This window comes from Nicotiana tomentosiformis, chromosome 6 (genome assembly GCF_000390325.3).
Source record: "Nicotiana tomentosiformis chromosome 6, ASM39032v3, whole genome shotgun sequence".
Lineage (NCBI taxonomy): Eukaryota > Viridiplantae > Streptophyta > Magnoliopsida > Solanales > Solanaceae > Nicotiana > Nicotiana tomentosiformis.
Window position 1 is genome coordinate 21,754,174 of NC_090817.1, and position 22,332 is coordinate 21,776,505.

General features: G+C 33.3%; 1 protein-coding gene and 1 long non-coding RNA gene across 2 annotated transcripts; both read right to left on the reverse strand.

Annotated features, from left to right (window-relative positions):
• Window positions 1–5,738: 5,738 nt before the first annotated feature.
• On the reverse strand, window positions 5,739–6,244 carry LOC104090203 (uncharacterized). The gene is made up of 2 exons (XR_684907.4): window positions 5,952–6,244; window positions 5,739–5,840 (listed from the first exon to the last, which is right to left on the reverse strand). It is a non-coding gene; the product is annotated as an uncharacterized lncRNA (long non-coding RNA).
• Window positions 6,245–15,925: 9,681 nt separating this feature from the next.
• On the reverse strand, window positions 15,926–20,581 carry LOC104110922 (cytochrome P450 CYP72A219-like). Its single transcript, XM_009620490.4, has 5 exons — window positions 20,205–20,581; window positions 18,779–18,999; window positions 18,111–18,355; window positions 17,125–17,515; window positions 15,926–16,510 (listed from the first exon to the last, which is right to left on the reverse strand). Exons 1-5 carry the CDS (start codon window positions 20,515–20,517, stop codon window positions 16,085–16,087), a joined length of 1,596 nt encoding a protein of 531 aa, XP_009618785.1. The 5' UTR covers window positions 20,518–20,581; the 3' UTR covers window positions 15,926–16,084.
• Between the last annotated feature and the right edge of the window lie 1,751 nt (window positions 20,582–22,332).

The window sequence follows — 22,332 nt, forward strand, 5'->3', positions numbered from 1 at the left end:
CTGTTTTAATTTCGAGTTTGTTTTCTTGCACTAGTCATGCAAATTTATTCAATATATATATCAAGTGTCAGGAAGAAGACTAAATTTGTACTTGCAACTTCCTCTCTGCTCTCGCTCAAAATGATAGGAAATTTTTTCTTTGCTGAGCGAGAAATCCATGAGGGCTAGTAGCGCATGGTTCAAACTCGGTGGATCATGGGTAGACTTTACCCCTTAAATACAAGGCTATTGTCTGCGGCAAGGTTCAAACACTTGATGTGCGCCTAACCCACACATCACCTACTGCGCTCTTAATATTAAGACGAGGTGATCCAATCCATCAACATTCGCACCCTGTTGCCAAGGGCACTTCTCTTTTCATCTACTTTCTAACTTGCAAACCAGAGTCATTGTTTCTTAGTAGTTTTCACCTAGCTACAGTACTTCCATAGACTTTCTACTTGCATTAATCACCATCAAACAATTATTCCAGTTTGAAATACAGGAACCATCCATTTGTCTCATGATACAAGTTTCAGCACGTTCTCCAGCCTTCCCTGATGAATTTTTTTTATATAGCAAGTCAAAATCCTGGTGATCCTTCAAGATTTGTGACAAGGCAAGTTTTGTTAACCAATTTGAAATCCGTGGCCAAATTGCATTCGTTAGGATTAGGATTTGGTCAGAAATTCTGGGATTTTTGTGACAAGGCAAGTTTTGCTCATTAATTTGAAATCTTTACTTAATGCTGGCTGAAATCTATGCTTGCAAAATGATATTTGGCATATTTCGATATGTGTTAATGTTACTTTACCCATGTTTTAACCGCTTTTTGATATTATTTGATCTTTAAAATGCCCAACATGGTTTAATTATTAGTTGTATGACTAATTGAGTTGTGTGTGATGATTTAGGGTGTTTGGAGTGCAAAATTATGAAGAAAAGGTGCTCTAGCTAGAGGAAGAGGGGTTGGATGCGTCGCATCCAATCTAGAAAAAAAAATTAGATTTCATGCACCCTTAGCAGTGAAGTCGGCCCATAGCATCCGCCTTAGCATCCGCACCTGAGCAAAGCTGAGATGGAGGAACAAAGGGTGGATGCTTCTAAAAAAATTAGATTTCATGCACCCTTAGCAGTGAAGTCGGCCCATAGCATCCGCACCTGAGCAAAGCTGAGATGGAGGAACAAAGGGTGGATGCGAAGCATCCACCCTAGCATGCGAAGCTGAGAAGTGGAGGACGAGGTGGATGCGACGCATCCACCCTAGCATCAATCCCTGAAGCTGATTTGGACTAGAAATAGGAGAACTTTGGCCCACGACTTTTGTACGCAATATATAAGCCAAAAAAGCCTCTTTTAGGTCATCTAACATATTGGAAAGGAGGAAAACACAAGCACAGAGCCGCCGTGGAGGCCGGAATTCATCAAGTTCTATCTTTCTCCCACCAAACTTTGTAATTTTTATGTTTCTTTGTATGATTTGTTGTTTGGCTACCATGTCTATGTGGAGCTAAACTTCACGTTCTAGGGTTGTGGTTCTTTCATAACTATTATTATTCGGATATTGATTTTGCCTTCTTGATTTATCATATTGGTTTATTTATTCAATCTTGCGCTTAATTATTTAATTGCTTGATCACCAATTGAATACTATTTACGAATCTAGAATTGAACTCGAAAGTGAGAATTCTAGATTGCATATAGGATTGAGTAGAGCAGGTTCTTGAACTTGGGCATCGGGGAACGGATTCGTGGTTAGGATAAACATATACCTAATTGCCTTATTTGGTTGATTTACAGGAATTATAAATGCGTTCTTATTGATTCTAACTCCATAGACATATAGGCGTTAGGTTAGCTTGAATAGGCGAGTAAGAACTCGACAGATTCTTATTAGCAATATAAACCCTGTCAACCAATAAGCTAGATAAATTAGTCGGTCAATTCAATTGAAGAATACAATAGGATTGTTAGATAGCCCATAACCCTAGATCGTTTTCATTACATTGATATCATAAAAATTCGCTCTTTCTATATTCAAAATTCATTATTTATAATTTTTTTATTTTATTTTATTAGTTTAGAATCAAATATTTTTAGGTTTAATTCTTGTTTAGATAATTAGGATAGTCTAATTTAGTTAATAGTTAATCATAAGTCCTCGTGGGTTCGACATCCGACTTTTAGTCACTTTATTACTTGACGATCGCGTATACTTGCGTGTGCGTTTGGCCGCAACACAAAACTTATCTTAACGGGTTACAACTTTAATGGTCTCTCAAAAGGGTGATTTGCACAAATACCACACTTTCGTGACTCTCTTAATTTTTTTATCCCATCTGTCCCATGGACAGCACTTGAGGTTTAGTAAGTGTTGCCACTCGCTTGTGCTATGTGCACACTTTTAACTTTTGACCTTAAAGGTTTTTCTATGAGGCAAGCGGGAGCAAAAAAAAAATCAAATCATTAACTTTCAAGGTCATTGAATGTAATTTCCTACTCTCAAAATGTCTTCTTATGGTCCAATGCATCTAGGTCCTTTGGGTTAGTCTCATATCTAACGGTGGTAGTCCAGTTCACTAAGCCATGGTCAGTTGAAGTAAATTCTAAGCCCGCCCAAATTTCTCAATCTGAAAGCATATCAAAATTCTAATAGGGGAACTTTCAGAAATGAGTATTGTTTGGAGACTTATTGCTGGGTGTAACTATAATTTAGCTATTGTTTGTCATGGGATATATATCGTTGTATTCAATTCGATCGTATACACAGTATTCAATTCGGATGTATTCGTTCTTATATAGTTTACATTGTATTTAATTTCACTGTATTGAAGTCTTGTATTCAAACACAAAAAATCAAGAAATAGGATGTATACCGCTCTATTTAATTTGGCTGTATATACTGTATTCAATTCGGCCTTCCAAAAGAAATGTAGTTTCTCCCCAAAAGCCGGAACAGTTTTAACTTTTCTTCCTACCAATACTACCCTTAGCAAAATATTATATACTAGATGGTATGTGCCGTCTGCCCCACATTATTATTTGTCTATGTCGTGTGGTTTGGTAGAATGTACAGATGGGAGGAGCGAACCTCACAAAAATTTTAAAACTTTGCTGAAACACGTCAACCAAGTCCTAATACAACAGTTGCTAAACCATGAAATATGATACTTAGTAACTCAGCTTACAGAAGAGTAATAAAAGACTCCGGTCTAAATTAAGTGAACATATATACAATAACAACAACAACAATAACAACAACTCAGTATAATCTCACTAGTAGGGTCTGGGGAGGGTAGTGTGTACGCAGACCTTACCCCTACCCCAGAGTAGATATGTTGTTTCCGATAGACCCTCGGCTCCCTCCCTCTAAGAACTCCCCACCTTGCTCTTGGGGTGACTCGAACTCACAACCTTTTGGTTAGAAGTGAAGGGTGCTAATCACTAGAGCAACCCACTATCAGTGTAACCATGCTTCTATAATAGTGAGATGAAACAGTGGCAGTGTGTTCACCTTCTTCCACAGAAGAGCACTCAACTATAGAAAACTCATTATCTTCCTTCTAATTTTTTTCTCTATAACTTACCCCATCAATAATATTCTCAAACAAAGTTTTCTTTGTCAATCTCAAAAGCTCTAATACTCCTTCCGATCTATTTCTTACCTCTTTGACTTGAAAATTATAAACTAATAAATGTTATTAAGTAGTGAGACCGAAAGTATAACAATCATTGTTACAAAAAGAGGAAACATTTTCGGCTTAAAATACCTTATAATAGTCAAGCAGCTATGACTCTTTTAGTTTGAGCGCAGACATAGCCAAATCTCTTGCAATGTCAGAGGTATTAGCTCCATATCATCACATTTCATACCCCGAAATTATATGCAAGTATGTTTTGTTGCGGAAGCTAAATATATAGAGAGTGATTAAATCACAACTACTATGTCTAAAGGTAGTTAATAAATAGTAAATGAGACAATAATAAAAAGAACACCAGAAATTAACGAGATTCGGCAAAATTTGATTTTTGCCTAGTCCTCGGACACAATCAACTCAAACTTTATTTTATTCCAAAAATACAGGTGAAATACACTACAAAAAAATGGGTAAATTGCGGAGGTTAAAATTGCAGTTTGCGGAGGTTAGAAACCTCTGCTATTTGCTGTCACGGCGGTTGAGCAGACCCCCGTAGTAAGCATCGCCACTATTACTTTGCTGCAGATAAATGCAGAGGTTTCCCGAACCGCCATGACAGCAAATAGCGGAGGTTTCTAACCTCCGCAAATTGCAATTTTAGTCTCCACAATTTCATGCGCGAAAATAAATTTTTATTTTTAAAATTTAACCTTTTTTTGAGTGTAGGGGTTGTAAACCCCGCAATTTCTTATGTGTACATCATCATAATCTGTTCAATTTCTTTTTGGGGGTTTTAACCTCATCTATTTTTAAATATATTATAGAATTAATTTTTTATCATTAATATGCCATACTTTTACCCTAATATCAATTGAAATATTTATACTTAAACCAAAACATTAAAATTAAGAAACATCAACATTTCATTAATCGTAAAAAATATTGTGACAGAGTAGTATCATATGTCATCAAGCTAAGTTAGAACATAGTTAATCGTCTATATTAGTCAGGTATTACATTGTCCTAATACATCTACTTCAATTAAAATGAATCTCAATGGATGTCAATGAGATTACTAGCGCCAGAAGATCTTCTTGCATCCGTCTGTGAAACGGGTCTACTAACTGCATCACTTGGCTGCAGCAAAAAGTAAAAAAAAAATACAACTATTAAGAGGAATATCAGGAAACAAGTTATTGAGTTGAAATATATGTTGTCTACTTAAACCAAAAAAAAAAATGAAGAAAAAAAGTTAAAGCATCCTTCTACTATTACTCTTGCAAGTTCAGCAGCCTTCTTCTCTCTATAATGCCCCCTCTTAATGCTATAAACAGGAACTGAATCAAAGGCTCATATACATTGATTCAATGCAATAGAAACTAAAATCACAAGTCTTGTAAAGATTGTTGAAAACAATGGAGCCGACGTCCCATGCTAATATTACAGATATGCAACTTTCAATGCAGTAAAATTTTTCATGTCAAAACTTCTTTCACTTTTCCCCTTCTTCAGTAAACATGCAGAAGAAAGGTTTCCAACCAAACAAATGAACCCTTTTCTTAACAAATAATTTGGCACAAAGAGGATGCCCATTAACAGAAACTCTCTCAAGGATGGAAGAGGAGCACTGTTGAAAGGAAAACAGAATTCCTTGATTTATATTGGGTGGTGAAAAATAAATACACCACTTTCTAGTTTATATACCTACATCTAATCATCTTAGTATTAGTATACACTGCAGTTTGAGTACTAAGGATAAAATTGTTGTGGTAGGGAGTGACAAATGATACTAAATGTTGTCTTTTCTAGCTGCTACAGAAACAAATGAGCACTACTGCGTTTATTTATACTAAATGGTTGTGACTTAAGTAAAATAATGTCTTTTGTAAAATAAGGTATTAGCAAAACCATTTGGCCCATTTAATTTAATTAAAGGCTGGAAATGACATGAAGCTATATATGCTGAATTTTGTTGCTTACGGACAGTTTTCTTCTATCAAAAAAGATTGATGCTACTGTGAATAGAAATGAAATCATGTGCCAAAACATGTAGAGATCTTCAGAATATAAATCACTCCATGGAAATCATTTGTAGTTATAACAATCATGAATGTAACTTATACATATTTCTTTTGTCTCCTCATTTACATATGATCTATCTTTTTTCGTATGTGTAGCAAGATAAAGTTGTGCTCGTCCAGGTTTTCTCCCTGTCTCAGTCATCTATGTATGAAAACAAAAATAAGTCAGAATAGTTTAATTAAAGAAAAAGAAATAGATACAATATCTAAAATTTAAATAGTAAAGTAAGGTAAATAATGTAACATCTTTCACCATTTCAGCCCTTCTTCTAGAATTAGGTTTGGAGTCACCGGTGTGTGGAACTGTTTGTTTCTTCCGATTTTCAGCATTTCTTTTACATATGTTCTAACAATAAGATACATTTCAGTCAATTATATAAATGAATAATCATATTTTTATGCATTTCAATGTGACGTTTCAGAAAAATACCTGAGAAAAAATATCATCTACCAAACATGAAGCAACAATAATCATCTACCAAACTTGAAAATCCCATAAGCCATAAACTTGAAAATATCAGTTCTCTATTATTAGAATACAGAATATTAACTATGAAGCAATAAATACATACAACAAAAGCCATATATAATCATCTACCAAACTTGAAAATCCCATAAGAAAGAATGCATTTGCATAGTCATAGTCATATCTCCCAACAATAATAAGTAGATTCAAAGACAAGTGAGTCAATAAACTATAAGCATCATGATAGAAAATATATTCACTGTAAAACAAAAAGTATATTATTTATGTTGATATGCATTTTCAAGTGATTGGTCAATAATGGTGTATTTTGTTTCTTCTTTTATCATCATTCGACAGTATAAATATATATGTTTGCAATTATTTCGAAGCCGCTTGAAGTATGAGTGATCTATAGGTCAACAAAGTCTTCATCTGCCTCTTTATATATAAACTGGACAAATGAAGATCAGAAGCTATGGTTTTCTTCTAACAGCATTCCTTTTTATCTTCTTCATCACCCCATGTAGATAATTGACAAAAATAATCATTAAGGCCTCATTTGAACTCAAGAAGAGCATCTCTCCTTTTCTATACACAGAGTCATTCCAAAATCTACTTGTAGGAGTAGTAAAGACAAAGTAACAAGGAAATGAGCTGAACTTGGATATTTTTGTCCCATATGTTGTTTCTTTCGCTTGGATTGTTCTATCATCCTATCTCCTTCTCTACTTGTTGTTTATGTATCTTTTTTATTTATTTTTTTGAGTCGGGGGTCTATCGGAAACATTCTCTCTACCTTCACAAAGGTAAGGATAAAGTTTGCGTACATTCTAATAACGGCAGTAGCAAGTTATCTCCTTCTGTGTATGACTCTTTGTTATTCTGTTTTTTAATGTCTCTTTTGGTGATTATCAGATTCCTTTTGTTTAGGATTGTTATTCACATATGTTAGGATCGGGAACCCGGGTAGTGCGAAATTTAGCCAAACAACGGTATAATGACAATAACAAAGACAATGGAAGGTGATAATAACGGCAATTAAAGAATATAAAGAAGACACAAATCTAACGTGGTTCGGTCAAAGTGACCTACGTCCACAAGCGGATAGGAGCAATTTACTATAACAATAAGAGTACAAAAGAGAGTACAAAATTAGAGTAAACACTCTAATTAATCCCAAATACCCTAAAAGAATAACCTCACAAGATCACTCCAAAGAAAGGGTTCACACAAGTGCTTCCCAACACTAACTCTCATACAAAACACTTTTAATAAAGGAAGAAAGGAAGAAACAAGAATTGAAGACAAGTCTTGTTGGTGTGTCTAAAATGAACTAATGGCCTTCTCTTTTATAGGCAAAAAAGTCTTGACCTCTTAGGTGTAAAAGAAGAAATACAACTTGTGCAAATGATGTCCAACACACAATGCAATATTTTTGGGTCCCAAAGAATATTGCCAACAAAGTCTACACTTTGCAAAGATGCTTATACTTATGTGAGATGGACTCCATTTGACAAAATAATGGCCATATTACAAATCTCCACCTTGGCTTAATTTTGGATGATATAGTAAATTTGCTCCACCTTCTCCGCAAAAGCCCCAATGGGCATATGTCAAAATTTAATGCCATCAAAATCAGATAAATTGTCTGATACCGAAACTGTAGTAGGGCCTATAACAGTGGATCCCAATAAAGTATACAACGAACCAGATCTGTGTGCTTTCATGATCAAACGAGCACCTTGAAAAATTTTCAGAACTCCACCTTCACCAGTGAATTTGCACCCAAGGGATTCTAAAGTGCCTAGAGAGATGAGATTTTTCTTTAACTCAGGAACATATCTAACATCGGTGAGAGTTCTCACCACATCATCGTGCATTCTGACCCGAATTGTACCTTTGCCAATAACGTTACAAGTAACATTGTTACCCAATTGGACAACTCCACCTGCAACTGAATCATATGTAGAAAACAAGTCCCTTCTAGGACACATATGATATGAACAACCGGAATCTAAAATTCACTCATTGTCTAATCTGAAACTAGTTTCAGTTGCTAAAAATATAGTTCCCTCATTCTCATCAGTCGCTACACTAGCTTCGGCGGTGTCAGTATTTTTGTGCTCAGTTTTTCTTTCCTTATGCTTTTCTTTTTTTTCAGTTTATAGCATTCAGAAATATTGTGACCTTTCATATGACAATAGCGACACTCTAAATTATTGTATCTGGAATTGGAGTCGGATTTGCCCCTAACAAACAAGCTAACTTCCGCTTGAGTTCCACTAGCTTCCCCAGTAATATCACTATCTATCTGTTCTTTTGATTTTAATATAGATTTAATATCCTTATAAGAGATATTATCCTTTGCATAAAGCATAGTATCTCTTATATGCTTAAAAGATGGGGGTAGAGAACAAAGTAATAACACGGCTTGATCTTCATCTTTAATTTCAGCATCTATATTACTCAAATCCATAAGAATGGAATCAAAGGTGTCAATATAAGAGAGAATAGAGGTACCTTCACCCATACGAATTGTATAAAGCTTCTGCTTCAGGTAAAGTCTATTTTCTACGGTCCTCTTCATATATAAGGTTTTCAATTTTTCCCACATGCCCTTAGCTATGGTTTCTACAGAAACTTCACGTAAAACCTCATTTGAGAGATTTAAAATAATACATGCTTTTGTCTTTTTGTCTATGATAGTAAACTCCTCGTCCGTCATTTTATCCGGCTTCTTCTCCTTTCCTTGCAACGCCAAATCTAAGCTATCCTGAATTAGGATAGCTTCCATCTTTAATTGTCACATTCCGAAGTTTGCACTTCGGTCAAATTTCTCAACATAGGTCTTTGTTAGAGTCATTTTGGCTATTAAAACTAACCCGGTTAGATTCGGCTTTGATACCAATTTGTTAGGATTGGAAACCCGGGTAGTGCAGAATTTAGCCAAACAACGGTATAATGACAATAACAAAGACAATGAAAGGTGATAATAACGGCAATTAAAGAATATAAAGAAGACACAAATTTAACGTGGTTCAGTCAAAGTGACCTACGTCCACAAGCGGAGAGGAGCAATTTACTATAACAATAAGAGTACAAAAGAGAGTACAAAATTATAGTAAACACTCTAATTAATCCCAAATACCCTAAGAGAATAACCTCACAAGATCACTCCAAAGAAAGGGTTCACACAAGTGCTTCCCAACATTAACTCTCATACAAAATACTCTTAATAAAGGAAGAAAGGAAGAAACAAGAATTGAAGACAAGTCTTGTTGGTGTGTCTAAAATGAACTAATGGCCTTCCCTTTTATAGGCAAAAATGTCTTGACCTCTAAGGTGTAAAAGAAGAGATACATCTTGTGCAAATGATGTCCAACATACAATGCAATATTTTTGGGTCCCAAAGAATATTGCCAACAAAGTCTACAATTTGCAAAGATGCTTATGCTTATGTGAGATGGACTCCATTTGACAAAATAATGGCCATATTACAACATAGGTTTCTCCGTATCCTATATTCTCTCTTATTTGTTACATTTTTCTCAACTTTTATATGCTACACTTGGCTATATAAAGCCAACCATATAATCAATACAATACAAGTTTTTCTTCTACCTTTAACATTTTTTATGGTATCAAGAGCTCTACTGCTTCAACGAACTTGATCCTAATTATTTTTTCCTAACCCACCCACCGCACACACAAATGACTCCAAGTTCTCCAACTGTTGTCAATGCTGATAACACCTCTGGTTCAAAGACTGTTGTTCAGTTCAATCCAGTTGCTCAACATCCCATCAAACTTACTGGTAGCCATAACTTCTCACTAAGGGTGGCAAATGGGCCGGGCCCGATCCTAAGTGGGCTTCGCGGGTCCGGTCCTAAGTGGGTCGGTCCTATGCGGTCCGATCCTAAACGGTTCTGGGCTTTGCGGGCTTATTGCTGGAACCGGCTCGGGACCGGGACCACGAACTAACGGTCTCGGGTTAAGTGGGCCGGTCCCGGGCCTAAGTGGGCCTAAACGGGCCCAAACGGATGTAAGCGGGCCCAATAGATACTTTCTATTTTTAATTTTTTTTTAATAAAAGTTAGAGAAAAAAATGGTAATAAAGATATATAAGCTATATTCGATTTATATACTATATATACATCTTAAGATATATATATATATATATATATATATATATATATATATATATTATATATACATAATATATAAGCCATATTCGATAGTATACATCTTAAAATATACTATATATACATCTTAAGATATACTATATATACATAGTATACTAGATATACTAGATATGTATATAGTATAGTATAGTAGATCTTAAGATATATATACATCTTAAGATATATAAGCTATATTCGATATATATATATAAGCTTATATATATAATATAATTCGATTTACTATATATACATCTTAAGATATATAAGCTATATTCGATTTACTATATATGAATTTTTCTGCAAGTTGATAAATTTTCTCACCCTCTGAAAAATGATCAAACAAATTTGCAAGTTCTGCAATATAAACTAAACAGTTAGAAATAGTAGGATAATATTGCCCAGAAAATTTATTTGTAGCAATATGGAATTTTTCTAAAAAATCTACAAGCATTTTAACATTAGCCCAATCCGCATTTGTAAGCTGCTTATCATCATCACTTACGTGAGCATTAAACGTTGAGTTTATGGGGTTTCTGTATTCATATGCAACAACTAAACTTTCATACATGTAATTCCATCTAGTTGGACAAGGTTTAGGAACCTTTCTTTCTCTTAGGCCAAATTCATCGCATCTTTTAAAATATTCTCTAAGTCTACTTCTACGGTTTGAATAAAAAAGCTAATTAAGAGCCATTTATCCTTTTCAATTTCAACATTTAAAATCCGCATACCATCACCCACAATTAAATGGTAAATATGACAAATACATCTAACATGAAAAATGTTACTAAATACAGGACTTAGTGTAGTGGTAAGCAAGGCTACAACATTTGTGTTACTAGTAGCATTATCTATTGAAACTGATATTATTTTATCACTAATGCAAAAATATCTATAAATATCCGCAATCGTGCTAGAAATAAACTGCCCTGTGTGACGTGAATTAATTATTCTATAAGCAATAATGCGCTTTTGCATTATCCAATGCTCATCAATCCAATGACTGGTAACAGTAAGGTAATCACAGTCATTACCACTTCTACCAATATCAGTTGTAATAGCAAGACGATAATTTATATGCGTAAATAAATAGCGCAAATATTATTCATATTCATATTTATATTTATAAATATCACTCTTTACGGTTGTGCGAGGAAAACCTTTATAAGTAGGATTATAAACTTTTCTAATATAATGCACAAAGTGGGAGTTAGAAGGAAAACTATAGGGTAAGCACATAACAGTAATCATTTTTGCCAATTCTTCCCGATCTTTTTTTGGATCATAATATAAAATACCACCGGTAACAGTGTTAATTCCCGATTGAAATTGATTTGACCCGGTACTAAGGTCAGCCTGACTAGGTGCACTTGTCCCCTCAGCCAAAGCTTTCATACGAAAATATCTAGCTTTATCTTGAGGGTGTAGCAATATGTGTCTAGTCAAACTTCCCGTCCCCCCCGCCGGACTTCCAACATATTGAAAAACTAACTCTTTGCCACAAGTTTTACACTTAGTCCTATTTTTTTCTCTTAGTTGAGTAAAAAATTGCCAAACAAGAGATGTTTCTGCCCGTTTAGAAGATTGTCTAGAAAAAGTAGGGGCACTAACAGGAGGGTCAGACGGGGGATCATCTTGATTATTATTAGTTGGGTTAACTTCAGGAGCAGGACTAGTGGGTGTATCGTCATCCGGTTGCGTTTTATCAAAATCTATTTCTTCATCATCATTTTTATCAATAGTTGGATTACCATAAAGAGCATTCATATATTCATGGTTTAATTGTTCACCGGGTGCAATATTATGGTAAAATTGACTCTCGATAAATTGTAATAAACTATTATCGCTATCAAGAATAGGAGGTGTAGGACGGGTAACAGGTTTGGGTCGGGGAGCCGGGGGAAGTGGAGAAGGAACAGATTGGCCACTAGATTCACCACTCTTCGATTTTTTCTTATTTTTACTAAACATATTTTTTAAGGAATAAGCCATCTTAATTAATCAAGCAAAGTAAATAAAACAAACAAAATTATAATATTAAAACTTAAGAGTTGGAACGAGTTTACCGAATTGACGAACAACTTGTTGGAAATTGATTATCGTTGAAGACTTCAATTCACCAACTTCACAATTATTTCACAAATTGTAACAATAAAGTAAGCAATAGTAGCAATTATAGAAGTAAATTAGAGAGAGATTGTGATAGATTGATAATTTTGTAAGAAAAAATACAATAATGATGGGGTATTTATAGTTGAAAATAGGGAAAAAGTGTAATTATAAAAAGTTTGGGATTAAAACAAAGTTGGGGGGTTAAATGGCTATTTTATAAATAGCCAACGGCTATTTTTGACAGCCCAACGGCTATTTTTTTTTTTGACAGCCCAACGGCTAAAAAAAAATAGTCGTTGGGACCATTTAGCCCGCTAAGGGACCGGGCCGGTCCCGGGTCTGACGGGCCCACGAGACCGGACCAGACCCGCTAAAACCGGGCCAAACGGTCCTGGCCCGTTTGGCCCGCGGTCCCGGGCCTGGACCGGCCCACTTGCCAGCCTTACTTCTCACTATGGAAGGCTCTGGTGTCCATGCTTATGCGTGTTGGTTACCTTGATAGATCGAAACCAACCCCTTCTCCGACTATCTCTGCAAATAACACCATATTCCTAGCTGCTACTACTTAACAGCGAGATCTTTCTTTTCCTTGCATCTAGTAAAATGTTTGTTGGTTGAACTCTGACATCATAGGCAAAGATGATGATTTAAAGAACTACTAAGTACAACATGCAGAGGCGGACCCAGTATTTAAGCATAATGGGGGCATCATTATCTTTAGTATCCCAATCACCTGTGATAAAATTCGGGTGCAACTCTTTGAAATGACTATGATAATTTATCATCAAAATAAAAATATTAATATTATCAAATACCATTAACTTGATACTAATATAACAAAAGCACATTGTCTACTCATAGTTGAACTCGACGCGCTTTCATATTTTGAAAACGGTCAATAATAGCATCATTGCTTATATTTACAAATACTTCCTTCTCAAAGTAACAAACTAAATAATTATTCCAAGCCTTAAAGCCGGTTTTTGTGAAAGAGTCACATGTGCTACTATGAACGTAATCATTTTTGAATAAATAACAATATAAATAAAATGCGGCATCTTTCTTCACACTATACTCTAACCACCTAGAATGTGAATCTTTAAACCAACCTGGACTAAATTGGCGCATTTTTTTTCCAAATAAAGTTTTAGAAAATTTGTGATAAACTGGTTGGCAAGGCCCTCTTTGGATGTAGTGTCTTCTCACTTCATCCCATATTCTGGAGCTATATCTATGAATGGGTATTCTCTCTCCGGGGTCAGGATTAAGTGATTTCATATCAAACTCCTCTACAAGATGGGAAGAATTGTCTCTAAAACTAGAACTTGGTTGAGAGGAATTAAACCTCGTCAAAAATATGTCCATCTCAATTCACATCAACAAAACTTCCTACAAAGCAACAATGCCAAGCAAAACAATATTTTAATAGGGAAATCACACTCATTCTATCACGAACAAAAGTAAATATAATATTTCTAATAAGGGAATCACACCACTATATTTTATTATAAGTCATAACTCATAACTGTATTATTATTATTATTATTATTATCTTAAAGATAGAAGGAACACTTACCAATTTGTGAAAGGTATCCTTGAAATTCAAATACAGCTTGGTTTCAAATCATCCACTTCACTGAAATAATATTTTAAATAGCATTAGCAAAATATCTTCAAATACCTATGAAATTAATTTATTAAGATAAAAGAATTAACACACCAACTAAAGATTTAACATCATGTAAATGTGCACCAATCACCATGATTGTTGTCTGCTCAAACAATGAATTCAAAAACTAAAAGAACAGTAATGAATTCAAAAACTAAAAGAAGTATCCTTGAAATCCGAATACAAGTTTCTTGCAAAACTTGCAAGCATTATCTACTATATTAAAGAACTCCAGAAAATTAAGCTAATAAAAAGAGAAATTTACAGGACTACATGAGCACTTTACTCATCAATTATTTGTTCAACTTAAATGCTTGCTACTATTTGAATTTGCATTTGATGGTGTTAGTGAAAAGGGATATTTTGAATGGGGAAGAAAGTAAATCTGTTCATAAGTCATAACTCATAAACAATCTAGGTTAAAATCACAAAAATCAAAAAAATAATATTTGTAAAAAGAAGAAAAACTTACTCAACTAATCAAAGATTTGAAGAAGAGTGGGATTCGAACTTCAAAGGGATGCAAAGAAGTGAAGAACTGAAAAGAAGGTTGAAGTTGAAGGGAGGCAGAGAAGTTGAGAAGGTTTGTTTCTTGGAGAAAAAAGAGGGTTTGTTTTCGGATCTTTGAGGGGGTTAAAAAAATATTAAGCTATTTAAGTCTTAAGTTAAAAAGTAAAAATTAAATAATATGGAATGTAGGACCCCAGATTCGAACCTGGGTCCAGAGGCAAGAGAAGGCAATTGAGCACTTTCACAAACCATCTCTTCTGTCCAGCCTTTGTGACTTAGGGGGCCGCTTTAAATATTTAAAGAGGTCCTCCCTGTATTAACAGATATATATAAAATATATATACAATATTTTTGTCGAGGCCAACGGGTTCCGTTGACCCCCGACTCCCAAGCGTAGGTCCGCCCCTGACAACATGTACTCAGTATCATATTTCTTAACGGTTTGAAACATGTGAGGTATCACTCTAGGAAGAATGTCATCTGATAGGCTGATAGGCTTGGAATTTCTAGCTTCTTTCATCATTTTGAGCCTGTCCTTCTTGTCTCCATAAAACATTCTGTAGGGGCTTCCTCTAAAACCTTATTTCATTAAGCACTTTTTCAAGCCTTTTTGGCCTCAACCAAATCCAATTTAACACTATCCATAATCCTATTGAGAGTATGATTACTGCAAAAAAATAAAAAGGATTTATTCGATGAAAAATATCCATTTTTCTCTGTTCTTGTAAATGAATTAATTTTCATAAACGTATTAATTTATAGGAGAAGCCCTTTTTTCCTTAGATACTTTACGATTATTCTTGTTAACAATTGACATTGTTGTTAATGAAGCTAGTTGCAGTTACTTTTGTTAACTTGATCAAGTACATCTAAAGATGTTTGGTTTTCTTGGTAATGAAAGATCTATGCATAATGTATGACGAAAGTTGGGTATTTAGTAAACTGCTCTTGTTCTTTTCATGTTATTTATACAAATTTAAAATGTAACATCGCTGGTTTGTCCACTTCAAGTTGAAAATTTGTCCTCTATCAACCTTGAATATTCTCTTTGATACTTTGTTGATTCTTGCAGTTATGGGCAATTGCAATACGCATTTTTAAACAAAGGGAAGATATGTTCTCCCAATCTAGTTGTTTCAATAGTTCTTCTACTATGTGCTTATTCCATTGGTAGATATACCTCAAAGCATCATTTACAACGATTGTCACCTGTAGTAAAAATACACGTCCCCTAAATTATACGTAATGATAAGAAGTAGCACAAGTGCCTAAACTAGAGTAGAGTGGAATAATCAAATATAGCATGTAACTAGAATATTGAAATTGATAGGTGTACGCTGCAACACTGAAAGGTATATTGATGACTATATATAAAACATCAGGTCAAATTAATATGCTGTCAAACTAGTAGAGGAACTGAATTCCTCGGATAGCATATTCTCACAGGACTACAGCCTGTGCATTATTAGGGGAGCACCATATTTGGGTTTCAAAGTGACCACAGTGTATGGAGAGTGTGTATAAGATGGAGAGAGCTCGAAGGAGAAGCGTTGTAGAATCATAGCTATAGCCATTTTTGCTTCCAAAATCGCGAAGTTTTGCCCAATGCATTTTCGCGGTCCTGCACCAAATGGAAAATATGTCATTTTCCCCTTTGTTGCCTTTGCCACCCCTTCGCTAAATCTCTCCGGATTGAACTCATCTGCATCTTCACCCCAAATTTCCTTGTCAAGATGTAATAAGATTGTTGGTATAAAGAGCAGTGCACCCTTTGGTAAATCTAGTTCCCCTAATTTTGTTTCTTCATTAGTCCTTCGAGTACGAGTTGCTATTGGTGGATATAACCTTAAAGACTCGTACAAAATCATTGTCACCTGAGAAATAAAATACATTGTAAATATTATTATCAGGGGTGTTCTTTTCATTGAAGTTCTATCTACATTGTGAACAAACTAAAATGTATGAACATTAACCTGCAATCTTTCTACAAATGTTGTTGATGGAAGCTAATAGATGTCTTGAATTTAGTCATGAGGTATACTGGTTAAAACATAAAAATGTAGTACAACTGGTTTTTACTGTTGCCATTTTCATTTTTAACTAACAACTGAGATGACCTTATGATTTACCTTCTAGCTGAGATAATGCATCTAAGAAATTAAAATATATGGTATAACTTTGTCTTCTATATTTTCTTCTCTTAGCACAAGTTACACAGTTCCTCGATCCCATATTATATGACATTCTTTCCTTTTCAGTTTGTTTATAGAAAAGGATATATTTCTATATTTGGAAACCTTTAAACTTCTTATTTTATACTTAATGATGTGCTCTTATAGAAGTGTCATGGCATATCGGTAAGACCACAAGTTCTAAGAATATGTTTAGTATGTAATGAACGTCCTTATTTCTTTCTTAAACTCCGTTTCCAGCAGAACACCACCATATAAAATGAAACTGCGAGAGTAACAGGCAGGAAAACACTTACAATTTTCAAGCGATATAATTCGTCAAAAGTTGGTTTATCACTTCCAAAGGCTTGAAAAACTTCCTCTCTAGCACGTTCCTGCCATTCTGGATTTCTCCCTAACAAAATCAGTGTCCACACAAGCAATACTGATGTAGTCTCTTGGCCAGCAAAATAGAATAATTTGCACTCTTCAATTACTTCAGGTATACTCATTCCAAACTTCTTGTTACCATGTTCTTCAATTTCTATAGAATTTGACTCTAATAATATACCCAATAGGTCATCATTGAGGGCCTTGCCATTGCCTTCTTCTTTTGCCTTTAATCTGTTGTCAATTAGACGCGTAATTGTTTCTCGTACTTCCTTTTCACATTCTTTCATTCTTTTGTTCATTTTATTGGGAAAAAATCTGCAAATTAAAGGAAAAGCAAGTAAATATTAAGGGTGAAGCGTCTTGTTGTGCTTCAAACGTTGGAGTTTGGCTCAGAAATATAGATTTCGGAACCTACAACCACCCAGAATTATGATGGGATGGATAGAATCTCTCAAATCTTAACTAAAAGTCTCGAGTTATGGGAATGGAAAGAATTATGGTAGGGAGCACTTCCCCTTAATGGACCTTAAGAAACCTAATTATTCAGGGCCCAATGTGGATCCCGAACACCAGCTGAAAAGTCAAACGAAAAAAAATAAATAATAGCAACCTACATAGGACGGTTGTGTCAAAAAATTACCCGCCTAAAATCAGTTGTGACATTGAGATATACCGTAATTAAGTATATAAAAGTGTATTTTCTCTAATAGATTAGACTTTTAAATAAGATAGTCACACAATTTGATATGATATCAAAGCAAACAATATGGTCCTGCATTCAAATCTCAATGTCATAAAAAAAAAAATTATCATAGTTTGGACAAGGGTTGTGCACTTAAAACAATAATTAAGTAAATGAACGTGTGTTCCTTTTAATATTTTGAAAATAATAGTTTCTTTTTAAATTTACCTGGAACCTGGGATATAAACTGAATTGAATGTCTTCGTTAGATACTCAGCTTGTTCTTCTTGAAGTTCAAATATTCTTCTTCCTTCTTCGTAGCTACTACCAAAGGCAGCACGAGAAATCACATCACTTGTCATTCTTTGAAGATGAGGCCAAATGTCCAACTCATTTGATTCTTTTACTGGGATAATCTCCTCCCATTTGTTCAGCATCTCACTACAGCTCAAGTAAAATGCTGGTAGCATATGCTACTTGTAAACAAAAAAGAAAGTATACTTCATTAATAATAACGATATCAAAATCTATAAAATTAAAATCTACAAAAATATATCTCACACTTGCGTTATGTGTGTATTAGCTAGTGTCTCCAACATGTATTCCTTAATTACATCTTAAGTGATATTAGTTAGAGTCATGTTAAAATTTGTGTTTTACACTTGTGATTTGATTTAAAGATATGTAAAACATGATATTTGGGATAAAATTAAACATATGCCTGACTTGCTTTCTTAGTACATTTGGGATTTCCGTACGTATGATAAGTACCCTTTTTTTGTGATATCAAGGGTTTCGTTTATAACTCTTAAAAAACAATTTAAATTTTTTTATATGCAATAAAAAGATGAAAACTCAATAGAATAAGCAAGGAAAAGAAGCTAAAGTTGGCTGACCTTCAACTTCTCCATATGAAAGGCAGGATTTAAGATCTTTCTGTGTTTTGCCCATTTTTCTTCCTCGTAGCTTACAACACCTCGAGCCAATAACTTGGTCAGTGGGTTGGGATTATTAGGCTTCTGAAAAACATAGTTCTTACCAAATATCTCCTTTATTAATTCTGGCTCTGTTATTAATATTGCGGGGGTTGGTCCTTGCCAAACAAAACATCTTTTACCTGCAATCATTCGAGTCAACAGATCGTCCCGGTCGTTTTAATAAACTGACTATGTTTTAAAATATTTGACGTTTTAAATTAAATATTTTTATTTTTCCAATTAGTAAAATATTTAGTGAGTGAGATATTTAAGGGGGCTAAATGATAATATATTAAAGACATAATTAAGTAGGTGAAAATATTTTTTTTTATAACAACTTACGTTTTTAAATGAAATAGTCACATAATTCAATATGATATCAATACTAATGGAGATCCTATATAGATTGGAATCTCACTACTACTCGTTACCAAAAAGAATTTTTAATTGCATTGCACCTATCAAAAAATATTAGGCTCAGTACATTTGAAAAGGTATGTCGAAGATATATTAATTAAATAAAAGTAAATTTCCACTAACAGTTTAATGTGCTAAATGAAATGATCATCTCATAATTCAATATAATTTAGAAAAATAATTTTATAATTACGATGAATTATTAAAATTCAGCTATGATGCCAGAAAAATCTATGCAGCTCGTCAACAATGAAATATGATAATATTTAATAAACAATATATGTATCTCGCTAACTTGTACAACACACATTTCATCTAACGTAAAATGTTTTTTTTAAAATAAAGAAAAGTTGTCACATTAGAGGGAAGTCCTTATCTCATCCCCACCAGATAAAATTATGACACCATGTGCATTAGTATAAAAGATTTAAGGTTCTATAGTTTAGACTAAATCAAATTAATTTGTCATAGTAACTGATAAAATAAAGTGAAGAATGTACTATTTAACTACTCCCTAAGGTGCATTTAAAGTGATTTTTTGGTTTTTTTTTGTGATCCAAAATATTTGATTTTTTTCAAATATCAAGAAGGAATTAACTTCTTTTTTCCGTTGCACTTGGACTAAAGAGCCTATGAGTAGTTTGTTATATTTTTAATAAGTAAATTAAGATTAATATAGTCAATTTTATTGTTAATTAATGATAAAAGATCAATTTCTTAGTATGTGTGAAAAGAACCAAAAAAAATCACTTAAATATACCGGATGGAGTAATAAAATTATAAGTAAAGAAACGTAAAATTTGGCGTGGTCAAAAGTCTCCAATCAAAGCAAGTTTATAGTTGACTTATCTTTAATTTACCTCAAAACTCTCACTCTAAGAAGAAAAGTATGACTGAAATAACTCAAAGCAAAAATCTTTAGACATACCATATTTTTGGATGATTTCAAGATAATAAGGAATGATTCTTGGGGCTACTTCATTTGATAGATTGATGATGGGCTTTGAATTGATTTCCTTGAGACTTTTGGACAATTCTTTCATATCTCCATAGAATAGCCTGTAGGAATTTCCTTTGAGTCCCTGTTTTCTGAGGCAACTCTCCAGTTTCTTTGGCTTAATCCATATCCACTTCAACAATTCCCATGCTTTATATACCAAGAAAATTATCAAACAGATTGCTGCAATTTTGCTGTTGTGAGCATTTCCCATTTCATGCCATATGATGAAAGTAGAATTCATCTTGGCTTTCTCACTTCTCCTAATTGTATAATTTATACAAAAAACGAAATGGCCATCTTATTGGACTAAGATCCAGATTTGACCAGAACAAATAGGACAAAGAAAAAGAACCACATTTTCTTTATCCAATTTTATATTTTATAATCCATCTGTTTCAATTTATGTAACGTAATTTACTCGGCACGGGTTTAAAAAGAAAAGAAAGGGGAGTCTTGAAACTTATAATCTAAAAAATTTAAAGGATAAAAACTTTGTGGGACTATAATATTTGTGTGACTATAAAAATTTCTCATTAAGGGTAAAATGAGTAAAATAAAAAGTTTAAAGTTAAATTATTTTTAAAAGTTTTCTCATTAATCGGCCAAGTTGAAAAAATTAACTTATTTTGAGAAGTGTTTATCGAAAAAGTACTTTTGAAGAAAAACAGTTTGTATTTGGCTAATCAATTTGAAAAACACTTTTGATCAACAATTTGTATTTGGCCAAACTTTTCAAAAAGTGTTTTTAAATGTCAAATTACGAATAAGGACATGAAGAGATTTACTTAATAGTTAATGTTAAATAAGTATATAAATAATCACAACTATTTATTAGTATTAAAGATAATAATTAAGTTTTTATTTTATTTAATTAAAATATAAAAATAAAATTAAAAAGTACTTATTCTTTCAAGATAATTTAAATATATCAAAAAAATTAATAAATAAATATGAAAGTTCATTCCAAAAGTAATTATGTATTACTTAATAGTTTAAATTAAATAAGATTATTTTGGTATTAACTATATTATAAGTGAAGGTTTTGGTACTATCAAGGGCATTTCTGTTAATAAGGATATTTCTGTTAATATGACCTGAAATGTGGGCATACTATGTGGCTCTTTTGTCTTTCCAAAACAATTATGCGTCATTGATTAGAAATCCACTCACGTCAGATCTTTGTCTTTCCACAAATTGGGTACATTTTATCTCTCTCGGTAAGTCTTCCTCTTCCTGGTTTCGGGGACAACTTACTCCAACCATTTTTCCAAATTTTTTACCCAAAAGAGAATATATTTTTTATATTCTTCTCCCTCTTCTATATTATATTATTATTTTTTATTTCAATTTTATTTTTTAATTTCCAATAAAAAAATCCATCTTTTATTTTCATTAATTTGTAATTTCCATTAAAACAATTCCATAAAATTTTAAATAATATAATTTGTAATCAATTATTATAGATTAACTAATAATTCAAATAAAAGCGAAATCATTGCGATACAAGATTAATTAAATACATATTACATAACGATAAAATTCATTCGAAATACTACATAAATATTCAACTTCAACCTCTAGTATTCTTCCATAAATGATCTATTAATGCATTACGAAATGCAAAATGAGCATCTTTGTTCTTAATTCTTCTATGTCGAGCTAAAAAATTCTGAAATCGTTGATTTTCATCTACTGTCATTTCTACTGAGAGACAAAAAGAAACAAATGACATTGAAAGAGAAAAAATAAGACTAAAAGAATTGAAATATGATCGTAAAATTATGTCCATGGATGTGGATTCTGTTTTGGATCCAGTTCGTCGTGAATATTTGCGGCAAGAACAACAACAACAATAATATATAAAAGAAGTCAACAACCACAACAGTCACAACCACAACAATCATTTGAGCCTCATTCACTCAGTACTATAATAATTTTGGTGCACCTGAAAACGACATGTCTCGCTACTAAATTATTATGTTATTTAACGTAGTTTCAATTTTAATGTATTTCAAATTTTAATGTATTTTCAATTTTAATGTATTTTAATTTAATG